General features: G+C 39.9%; 1 protein-coding gene across 3 annotated transcripts in view; it reads right to left on the bottom strand.

Moving 5' to 3' along the window:
• The window catches only part of ano1a (anoctamin 1, calcium activated chloride channel a), a 54,799-nt gene that overhangs the window by 2,360 nt on the left and 40,371 nt on the right, over positions 1–12,068 (bottom strand). For all 3 annotated transcript variants that reach the window (XM_037545194.1, XM_037545192.1, XM_037545193.1), the window contains 8 exons: positions 11,046–11,157; positions 10,721–10,778; positions 8,453–8,553; positions 6,382–6,524; positions 3,759–3,911; positions 2,553–2,605; positions 2,045–2,229; positions 1,804–1,909 (listed from right to left, as the gene is read on the bottom strand). In XM_037545194.1, the coding sequence (XP_037401091.1) occupies positions 1,804–1,909; positions 2,045–2,229; positions 2,553–2,605; positions 3,759–3,911; positions 6,382–6,524; positions 8,453–8,553; positions 10,721–10,778; positions 11,046–11,157 (911 nt within the window). The remainder of the gene's footprint in view (positions 1–1,803; positions 1,910–2,044; positions 2,230–2,552; positions 2,606–3,758; positions 3,912–6,381; positions 6,525–8,452; positions 8,554–10,720; positions 10,779–11,045; positions 11,158–12,068) is intronic.

A 12,068-nucleotide genomic window follows, 5' to 3' on the forward strand; every position in this document is an offset into this window, starting at 1 on the left:
CACAGTACACACATAGATTTATTTTCCATGCACAAACAGATGCCACAACCACTCCATGTTCCACTGAAAGACATTTCATTCTTTCCAGTTGTCCTTATTTTAACACTATAAGGTTTGGTCCGTAGGGGGAGCAGTGCACTCATTGCGCCGCCTCAAACTCCACACAAGAGCACTGGCATTGGCTCACCATCCACTGAATTAGGTTGTGCTTCATGTAAATCAAGTCAAACTGGAGACCCTGCGGGTCAAAGGTGCTGCTGAGATCAGTTTACCCTCATCTAACGCTCTGATTTCAGTTCATGAAGGCATTGCTGATCAGGTGTGTTTAATGAGACCCATGAAGACTGGTGCTTGATTTCACGCACTGAAGCTGACTCATCACTTGAGCTTAAACCTCAGCTTGCCTCTATGTCACATGCAAGTTTCATACAGTATATCAGATGCAAATAGTCTGTCCATCATTAAGGTGGTCAAATCTGGGCTCTTTTTTACGCAACATATATGAGTAAGGTACCAGATACCAGAATAACTTTCTCCAGTGAGGAAAGTTTTAATGGTTAATAGCTCTTAAAATAAGTCTCACTCTTTTGAAGTGGGAAATGAAAACAGCCTAATAGTCCTTCCTGATATTTGCAGTACCAGTATTTTGACTGTTCTTAAGCTAACTGCCTTTCATCAAAACATGGTTAAGCTAGCTAAACGCAAAATGTCATTGTGTGAATATTATACATTATAAAACAGTCAGTTCTGGCTATGCAAGTTGATTGGTTGAGAAGTGTTCTAACCTTCTTACTTTGCCACAAACAGAAAATGGACACTTTTGAGATCACATTTGACCGACAGCCAATATGGTCCGACTCTGAAGATGAGACGACACTAAATTCCCAAACTGTCGTCACCACTGAGCGGCTTTTCAGTCGGCAGCTGTGACAGAAGAGCAGCTAAACAGAAATTAACCCAATACTATTCGCCAAGCAAAATGGGCTGTAAGATCCTTTTCAGACTGGCTGGAACAAAACAACATTAACATTGATCTGGCAAAACTTGACAAAACTGAGCTAAACTTGATATGGCTGGAGTTCTATGGCTTCAAAAGGAAAGGGTTACAGCAGACTGCTCAGCGAGTGAGTTTGTTACTCTAATGTAGCAACGAGCTGCTTGTTAAGGACCTATAATTTGGCGGAAAGAAATGCTATCATTAAAACATTAAAAGACACATTCACGACCCAGTTTATTTTTATTTAACTGTTGTATAAAAGCAATAGAACACTCGAGGTCATGTGTTATTGTGAATAACATCATGCCTGTGATGCCTTTAGCTTGTGCTAAATCACAGCTGTGATGTTATTTTGCGATAACACACTCCCTCGTGTTCTGTTGCTGAACTAAGTCATAAGAGTATCAGTGCATTCAAAGTGAAAAAATTAAGTACTTAAAATATGAAAGTCTACTTGAGGTGGGCATTGTGTGGCTGTATTATCTACAAACATATTGTAGCATTCTGCTATTGGTTTGTTTGGCCAAGGTTGCATGGAGCCTCCTGGGAGAGCACTGGACTCTCAGTTTTCTGTTGCAAATAATTGTTACTGAGTGGACAATATTAGTGCAGCATGCCTGGTGTGTTAAATCAGTCTGGGGAGGGATGTATGTGTGTGTGTGTATACCCTCCCCATGTGTCAACCCCCCCAGCATTACGCTGTGTCTCCTTCTCTGCCAGATGTCGCAATACCAATATTGCACTTGGTATCAGCTGATACTTTACATTGAAGGACTTTATGGAACAACATCCACTTTTTCACTGACCTGAAAGACAATGACAAAAGCCAGTCGGGCTGCCAGAATGTTCCAGAATTCTCTCGACAGCTCATACGGGGTGTCTGACCATGGAGGATCTCTATAGTCCTTGTACCTAAGGAAGGTATTCACATGATGAAGATCACCAACATACTACATGTAGTATATAATTTAGGCCTGAACAGTAACAAAGGCTATGTGTATGTATGTATATAAGCCTATTAACTATTTAAACATTTTTAAGAAGCACCTGCAAATTTGCACTTCATAGCCCAGAAACATAGGGTCTATAGGATGTGTGTTTGGCTGGAAGTCAGTAACGTTGAAGTAGGAGAGGGTGTGGTTGACAAAGCCATGCAGGGTCCCATCAGGGCTATAAACATACTGGTAAACCAAACGTGGGATGAAATCAGACGTGAAGGAGATCACAAACGCCTGAGGGAAGAGATACCACAATTAAATTGCCTGACAGCATCAGAGAATTAATCCTCTCTCATGGATCATTAAGAGAATAAATCATCTTGGGAGCGTGAGGTTTTATGGTGTGGTTTCTCCTAAGACTGTTCAGCGAGTTTTCTCCCTGAATAGAAATTCACCAGAGGCATTCGGTGAAATAACTGGATTTCATGTCAATGACAGTTTAATTGCTAAGCATTTATTGAATCATAAAACTGGCTTGACAGACGGGCAAAAATTAGGCACTATAAATGTATAAATGTACAATAAATGTGCACAGAGATATGAAGTCAAGAACCTACATTCACTATGACCGCAGTTTTGCTTAGTCCTCTCAGAAGGTTGTACCAGATGCCTAGAAAAGAGAGAATGAACTGATTAAAGGTGACTTGGATTAGAGATCATTGATTTAAAGAAAGCTAAGTACTGAGTGATTATATAGAACTTATGGCCATGAGGTGGCGTTAAAGTACTGTCACAAAATGTAGCACCACCAGTTTGAGATGAACCCCCTGATTCTCCACCTGATTCTCTATGTCAGAGTAAATAAGCGCTGTGGGAATTAAGCTTACGATTAAACATACAAACAGAAAAGGCATCAGAGGTCATCACTACGGTAAGCAGATTAACCGAGCATACAATCAGTTTAGGATTTATGTAAGTGGTGGATTTTAAAATGCATACTGACCGAACTGGATTGATTTGGTATGTATTATACTATTCATAGTAAATCTCTGCGGAGAACAAACATGACATGAGGAAAAACCCTTTTACATATACTGTACAATGCGACAGGCATAACAGCAACTGTTTTAAATTTCAAATTATTCTGTGAACTTTATTGCACTGGTGTTGTGTTGATAGACTCAGCAAATGTTTACAGTCATCAAATCTAACTTACTGCCTATCTGCAACACCTGATACATGCTAACTCTTCTCTGAACTTCTGTTTATGATATTTCCTTTGAGTTGATACTATCAACAAGTGTTGAATATGTAGGAATGACAGTGTCCACACAGTGGCAAACAATGGCTATTAGTGCTATTCCTTCAGTTCAAGCTATAAATCTCAAAATTTGGTCAAAAAATTTGAAAAATCCCACCTAACTGATGCTAATCCCTCGATGGGATTTTAGTAGTGTGTTATCTTGTTGGAAAGCTGACGGCAATTCACATGAACATTCTCTAGCCTGTCTAGATTAAACATGAATATTTGAGTTTAAGCGACAGTCCATGTTTTATTTGAAGCTTGTAACAAACACACTAAAATAGACATGTTGCTGCTCTTTAACTTAACAACTAACTGAAACCTGTCTAGAATACCACATTAATTACACAGGACCTGTAGAGTGAGTTTTACTACAACACTTACAGACTTTAAATACAGCAAGTATGAGAACGGTATTAAATACTAACAAACTGCATAAAAAAAATTCAGGCATATGTATTTTTTAATCTCACAGAAATCATTAGAGCTTCTCCGAAGGTCCTCTGGTACAGATACTAACCGATATCTTTAGCTCTAGCAGCAATGGGCCGCCTGAACTCGGTGACAAACTTCTTGGCGTCGAGCCGTATCTCTATGATGTTGTTCAGGAGCGCGAAAAGAGGAGCCAAAGGAAAGGAGGCCACAAACAAGGTCACCATCCCAAACTGGATGACTAGATGGGGAGGAAAAGCAAAAATAAACAAGCCAAGTTTGTTGGGAAGTTTTTCAGCAAATTTCCTCATGTAGGCGGACATCAGTAGCTTAAGGGTCTGAATCCAGAACAGAGTGTCAAGTACGGTTCATCAGGGAAATCAGGTGTTGTGGGCAAGTGGCCAAAATATTACTAAAAAGCAGCTGCGCCGATTTTTCTGAATTTCTGCATAATTTAAATATTTAAGATGCAAACAAAGTCATTCAGAGTGATTTGATGGGAAATGCTTCATTCTAGAGAAACACCAGTGGTGGTGGTCATAGTAACCAGACATCTGAAGTGTTTACTGCCTCTAAAATCCATGTGTCAAACACAAGGTCAGGGCCAGCTCACAATTCTGGCCTGCAAAAGTATTTAAATTTTCTGTTTTGAATATGGCCCTTTGGTTGAGTTTGACATCTTGCTCTAAAAGCTGCCTCATTGAATGTTATCACATGAAATGGTTACAAATGTACTGCCTGATGCGTGAGAAACAGTTTTAATCTGATATGAATCTGATTTGGAATCTTTACTGAATCTGATTTGGCAAGTGTCTCTACAGTTTGCCATTTTACATCAAACCACACTGAATGACTTTGTTTGGTTTACATATACCATATTGCCAAAAGTATTCACTCGTCTGCCTTCATACACATATGAACTTGAGTGACATCCCATTCTTAATCCATAGGGTTTAATATGATGTCGGCCCACCCTCTGCAGCTATAACAGCTTCAACTCTTCTGGGAATGCTTTCCACAAGGTTTAGGAATGTGTATATGGGAATTTCTGACCATTCTTCCTGAAGCGCATTGTTGAGGTCAGACACTGATGTTGGGGGAGAAGGCCTGGCTCACAGTCTCTGCTCTAATTAATCCCAAAGGTGTTCTGTCAGGTTGAGGTCAGGACTTTTTGAACCTTGCTTTGTGCACTGGTGCACAGTCATGCTGCAACAGGAAGGGGCTGTACCCAAACTGTTCCCACAAAGTTGGGAGCATGAAATTGTCCAAAATCTCTTGGTGCTGAAGCACTAAGAGTTCCTTTTACTGGAACTAAGGGGCCGAGCCCAACTCCTGAAAAAAAAAAACCCAACACCTTAATCCTCCCTCCACCAAACTGCTCTAGAGTCCAGTGGCGGCACTTTATGCCACTGTATTTGACGCTGTGCACTGTGCTTGGTGATGTAAGGCTTGAATATAGCTGATCAGCCATGGAAACCCATTCCATGAAGCTCTCTATACTGTTCTTGAGTTGTTTGGAGGTCTGTAGCGATTGACTCTGCAGAAAGTTGGTGACCTCCGTGCACCATGTGCCTTGGTATCCACTGACCCCACTCGGTCATTTTATGTAGCTACCACTTCATGGCTGAGTTGCTGCCATTCCCAATCGCTTTCACTTTGTTATAATCCCACTGACAGTTGCCTGTGGAATATTTAGCTGCGAGGAAAATTCATGACCGGACTTGCACAAGTGGCATCCTATCAGGGTACCACACTGGAATTCACTGAGCTCCTGAGAGCGACCCATTCTTTCACAAGTGTTTGTGGAAGCAGTCTGCAGGCCTATGTGCTTGGTTTCATACACCCGTGGCCATGGAAGTGATTGGAACACCTGAATTCAATTATTTCTATCGGTGAGTGAAAGCTTTAGGCAATATAGTGTATCAACGATTGAAAAACAGGTAGAATTTCAGATCAGCAAATAACTGTGGCTTTGAAAGCATTTATCAAAGCTCATCATAACTTGCCAAATGTGACTGGAGAAATATTCTTATACATCGGTTAGTGGCTTCTAATACACTGCCACACTTCTAAGGCAGTAGTGGAGTGAGGGAGCATGTTAGTGAGCAAGGGAGGGGCTGAGGGGGCGGGTTATTAATGAATCCACACCAGAACTAAAGCTTATAATCTCAGCGCTGCTCTGCTAGGCCCCCTCTGGACCCATAATGCCTCGCTCTTAGCAGGAGGCCAGCCCACGCTGTAGCCCAGCGAGTGGAGATGAGAGGGCAAAGAGAAAGCTCACAGCTCGCTTTCTACAGCCTTGCTTTCATGGAGCTGGCAGTAAGCAGACAGCACTCACTGTCTGAGGCTGGATTAGGTGATACCACCCTAATCCAACCAAATCTACAGGGCAGCTGAGGACGGACAAAAGACAAGCATGATGATGGACTTTGGATTGGATTTTAAAGCCTGCTCAGTAATAATAATCACTGTTTCAAGAATATCCCTCAGTGCTCCAAGCCAAATTCAGACATTCTGAATTCGGAAATTCCGAACACAGATTATGTCAAAAAACAGCTGATCATGTAAAAATGCCAGGTTTAGAAAATACAACCGTACCCATAATGCACTTGTTTCCTCGTGACTCGTTTATCTGATCCTGGTTCAGTCTGCAACCATTTCACAGCATTGACTACTTGTGTGTGTACGTGTGTAGGCGTGTAGTGACTCACTCATCTCCATATACTCTGGATTGAGGCCAACGTAGGGGTTGAGGAAGTGGTCCTTCTCATGGCGAGTGAGTGTTTTGTGAAACTCCTCTTCCTGTTTGGAGTCCATCTTTGACTTGCGACGGCGAATCAGTTTCTTTAGTTTACTGTAACACAGGGGGGAGGAGATATGATTATAAATTACAGTAATCGTGATAAATACTGTCAACATATGTGTTGCCAGCGCTTCAAGGACATAGTACACCTTGCGTTTCACTGTGGAGAACGGAGAAAATAATACAGGTTAACAGTTCTGTAATTTTATGTTTAAACAGGGCTGTAAATATCACCCAAGCATGTGTTGTTAAGGACATAACTTAGCGGGCAGAGGTAGCAAGGCTCCTCTGGTGACCTTTGGGAAGTTCAGTCGCAGAAATTTTGGAGTCAACTCTAATTCAATGGAAACTGATGGAGTCAATTCCACACAATAATCTCAATTACAAAAACAAGATGTAGACAAGTATATCTTCCAAAAATAAAGAGTAGAATATGAATTTGGAGAGCTGACCCTATTAACCAGACTAGCAGGCTCTAGCTATGTTTTACCTAATTGTCCTCCTTCAGGTGAGTAGATAATTTAGCAGTGATAATATCTGTAAACCAATTTTTTACACATCATAAATTCTATTTAGTTTTCCACTTCATCCGAAGTAAAATACAGCTGGACTATTGATGTGCGAGTCGTGGAAGGGTACATTCTTTAGAGAGACTTGTGGAGGATGGTTACAAACTACCAAGCTAGTTAGCTATTTAGCTTTTAAACGTTTAGCTAAAGCACTCCCACGTTTTCATCTTATTTAATGAAGACAGCTGTTGCAGCTATACAGAATCACTATATAAAATAATTAAGACCACCAGCTGACCTGTATCCCAAATCTACTTTCCACAGAAGGTCCACTTTAAAACATAGATAGATAGATAGATAGATAGATAGATAGATAGATAGATAGATAGATAGATACTTTATTGATCCCGAAGGAAATTTAGGCATCCAGCAGCAACAACACAACATCCCTGGGACTGTCAAAATCATCTTATAAAATGATTAGCTAGCTAGCTAACCGGTCTATCATCTAAAAAGTAAGTCTATAGTTCTTTTATTCCTTTTTTATTGTTGCTTTTTCCTTCCCTTCAGGCATTCTTTAACTGGTCTCCTCCAGCAGCCAACATTTGATAGGAGCTAATTTAAGCTTCCTAGAAGCACTTTGAGGAGAAAAAAAGCACATTTTTAGTAATTAGTAAAAATATTTTTCAGTCTCTCACATACATGTAACAACAATTGGATAATTTCATCCAATAGAACTAGGTCTATGACTATGACTGTAGGTGGATCATTTAGCGGTGGGTGGTTGGGTGCTACCTTTTCACTAACTAGGCTAGCTACTCTAGCTAATGTTGGCTAGGACAGTAAAAAATATATTTCTCTTACAAACTAACATGTTGGTACATAGTCCATAAAAAAAGGCCTAGTGTAAGTTTTTGTCATCATCCAACACTGTGCTGGTTAGCTCTAGTGTTAGCCTATTGCCTCTTCTGAAAAAAGAGCCTCCGTTACTTACTGGAATCTGTAATCAATGTAATTTAAAGAGGGGACAGACACATGTTTTAAGAATTTAAAATGTTTCACTGAAGAACAAATTATGCTAATTGTACGTCAGCTTTAGCCAATAAAAGGTGCTGTGCGTTAATATGTTTCATTTGTTAGCAAGTTTTGTCTGTTTCCAACCCTCAGAAAATAATGTGACATGTTATGTATTGTGTAAATGTTAGGTGTGTTCTACATATTGTCAATTTAATCTGTATGCATGACCTCTTAAAGATGAAGTGTACAAAAAAATAATTACAGTCAATTATCACATTTGAATGAGTCACAAATCCAATTTAGTCATGGAAAACACCATGGCGTGTCTCCATTTTATTTGTGTTCTAGTACAAATAAAATGAGGTGTACCCAGATGTCACTCATTTATAGGCATGTAGTAAACACGCTGGTCCGGTATGCTGGGAACGTGTGTGCTTGTTTGGGTGTACTCACGGAATTCCAATCTCAAAGAGGTTGTTTTGGATGAGCTGCTTGCCCAGCATGGTGATGCACAGCTGAATGCAGAGTTCCATCAGACAACCGGCATGAGCACACTACAGCAGATGCAACAGAAGATAAAACACAGTCATTCAAAGCCAGTAGATTAGTAATCAGTATAATCCTAAACTAAATATAAATATTAAAAAAAAAAACGAAACTGTTCATATGTGCAATAATAACAATTGTGTGTGCAATAACTCAGAGGGACACTAACTTAATTTAAATAATTGTAACTGCTTGATGATACCTGATGATTCATATTACTATCACAATCACTGACACCTTACTATACTCATAAGTACTTGTGTACATACTGTTTTCTCTATATTGTCTTAAATTATTAGTAAAGTGTTTATTTTTACATAAGCGGCTGCAACTATAACAACTGCAATTTCCCCCTGGGATCAATAAAGGAATCTGAATCTGAATATATTCAGAACCCTTGTTAGACCATATGCTGGTGCGGTTGGCCCTGGGTTCCTCCTAATGCAGGACAATGCTAGACCTCATGTGGCTGGAGTGTGTCAGCAGTTCCTGCAAGATGAAGGCATTGAAGCTATGGACTGGCCATAGAGTCCAGTGGTGGCGCTTTACACCACTGCATTCGGTGCTTTGCATCATGCTTGGTGATGTAAGGCTTGGATGCAGCTGCTCCGCCATGGAAACCAATTCCATGAAGCTCTCTACGCTGTTCTTGAGTTAATGTAGGCCACATGAAATTTGGAGGTCTGTAGCAATTGACTCTGCAGCAACTTGGCAACCTCTGCGCACCATGCGCCTCAGTATCCACTGAAGCCGCTCTGTTATTTTACACCTGTGGCCATGGAAGTGATTGGAACACTTGATATACAGCAATTTCAGCCAAAAAAAGTGTCATAATACCAGTGTTGTTGTCCTAAGAAACACTATAAATTTGCCCCAACCCAGCAGACATGGTCAACAAAGTGGTATAGCTTGGGTTTGCATCACTGTTACAGTCAAAGATGCATGAGCTCACATAAACAACAACAACAACAAAAAAAATACAAAATGAATGGCTGTACCTGTGAATTTAATAAAATCCTGAGATTTTATTAGTGACAGCCCTCCTCTTTATAAACATGCCTGAATATTTTGGCCGAATTTTGAAACCATAGTCTGGTATAAACAAACCCTACATTTATTTTATGTTCCATTTAAAATATATACTTTTGTTTTATATTACTCATAACATCCTCAAAAAATAAACAATACAAAACATAGTTGGTACAGAAGCATATATATGTGAATGAGGTACTGCTAGATTGACACTTGATTTAATGGAGTAGAGCACTTAGTGTCTGCTTAATTCCAAGTCATATAAAAGTTCTTAAATCAGATAAGGAGTAGTTGGTACAGCATTAAAGATGGTCAAATCTCCACTTGTTTTAATGCAACTTTGATGAATAAGGGTCAATATCCACATTGAACTGTGGCATGTAATCAGGCTATTTAGACGTGCTAAATTGCCGCATAGTCTGAAAGTGTGTCTAAGTGTATATGTCTGTCTGTCTGCCCTGCGATGGACTGGGGACCTGTCCAGGGTGTTTCCTGTCTTTCGCCCAATAACCACTGGGATACACTCCAGCACCCCAACCCCTGCCACCTCCCCGCCACACAGAAGAATAAGGGGTTTTGAAAATGTGTGTGACTGATGACTGACTGCACGGGGCTTGCACACAGAGGCATCCATAGAAATGGGCAAAATTAATTAATTAAACATTGTTCATTAATCATGGAATTGACCGATCACACTGTGGTCTATGAAACTTGCTTGTAACAAGTTTTTCTCTCTGACTTGTGTGGCATCTTGGAATAAAAAATGTATGTGTGTATATGAAAAAACAGATGTTTAGAAATAAACACACAGAAAAAGTCTAGTAAACAAGTCAGCAAACAGCATATATGCATATATGTGCTGACTACACCACTGCATGACATAAGCCAAAGTCAGAAAAAAAACAACTGAGTCTTTGTAAAAATGTATGTATATTTATGTCAGTTGTCTTGACAAGCTTATGCAGATGTCCTATAGCCTTATGGACACTGCCTTATGATAACGTGTTACACATTTGAGGCAAGACAGAAATCTGGCAAATTAGATTTTTCATCCAACTATCGCTTTAAGCCAATGTCTATTCTGGCAATGTAAAAAGACAGTCACATACACAAGAAACACAATATACCTAAATAAACACATACCTCCTCCATTCGGTAAGACCCCACAACATAAACATAGTTGCCTGGTCGTCCAATGAGCCTGAGGGTATAGGATAAGAGAGGTCAAGATAAGAACTGTTCATCAGCCACCACACTAATGCAAGTACCAATTTATTTAACAGGCCCTATAGCATAAGATCTATATAGCCTATAGCATAAAGGGTCTATGTGGGGAAAATATATAATGTAAGACCAACTGGTCTTTACACAACAGCTCAAAATAGAAAATGCCACTGCAGGCATTTTGACAGCATGAGGAGAAGACAGCTGGTGAATGAGAGTGATAGAAAAAGGGGAATGTTCCAACCTGCCTCTGAAGAAAGCCAGGTAGACAATTGGAGTGAAGGCGTTTGCAAACTTCAGGACAAACGTCTTGAAAATCAGTCTCTCCTCGAAACTTTTGTCTGTTTTTGGCACCTCTGACAAAAAGAAAAAAACTTATTTAGCTTGAACAACAGAGTTTAACACAGCTGTCTAAACTAGTCAAACTAAGCTTTGTTATTTTATCCGATAAAAACTTATTGTAAGTGAAAAAAAGCAAAAAACATTTACTGAGACGCATCATGGGTCAACAAAAATCCTAGCTTTACAGGGCAGTGGTGAGTAATGTTTGTTTATTGATCACTCCAGAGAACACGTCTCCACTGCTCTAGAGTCCAGGGGCGGCACTTTACACCACTGCATTTGACGCTTTGCATCGTGCTTGGTGATGTAAGACTTGGATGCAGCTGCTCCGCCATGGATACCCATTCCATGAAGCTCTCTACGCTGTCCTTGAGCTAATCTGAAGGCCATAAGAAGTTTGGAGGTCTGTAGCGATTGACTCTGCAGAAAGGTGGAGTCCTATCACACCACCACACTGAAATTCACTGAGCTCCTGAGGGCGAACCATTCTTTCACTAATGTTTGTAGAAGCAGTGAATGAATACTTTTGGCAATATAGTGTATTTGTTCATATCATAACCTGATATTTTAAAACAGAATAATACAATAAAAAGCCTGGAGACGAGACGGTGTGTGGGGAGTCGTGCAACTTAGAGAATATAACTTCAATGGATTATGGTACAATTATGTTCCATGACAAAAGGTACTGAGATGTATCCTTGAGGGTGCCAGTATTTCATACTTTTATTTCTGAGAGTGTACAAAACAAATAAGCAAAACACAACAGTACCTAACAGTTTCAGTAGAAAGTTTCCTGTAGAGTTCAGGGTAAATTTGTAGTAATTTTTGTAGTAAATTTGTAATCTACACAAATGAGCTGAAAAGAAAGATCATCACTGGTGGAGATAAGAGCCTGTAGCAGGTTTTGTGGTCATATATTAAAATC

The sequence above is a fragment of the Pygocentrus nattereri genome, chromosome 15 (genome assembly GCF_015220715.1).
Source record: "Pygocentrus nattereri isolate fPygNat1 chromosome 15, fPygNat1.pri, whole genome shotgun sequence".
Classification (NCBI taxonomy): domain Eukaryota; kingdom Metazoa; phylum Chordata; class Actinopteri; order Characiformes; family Serrasalmidae; genus Pygocentrus; species Pygocentrus nattereri.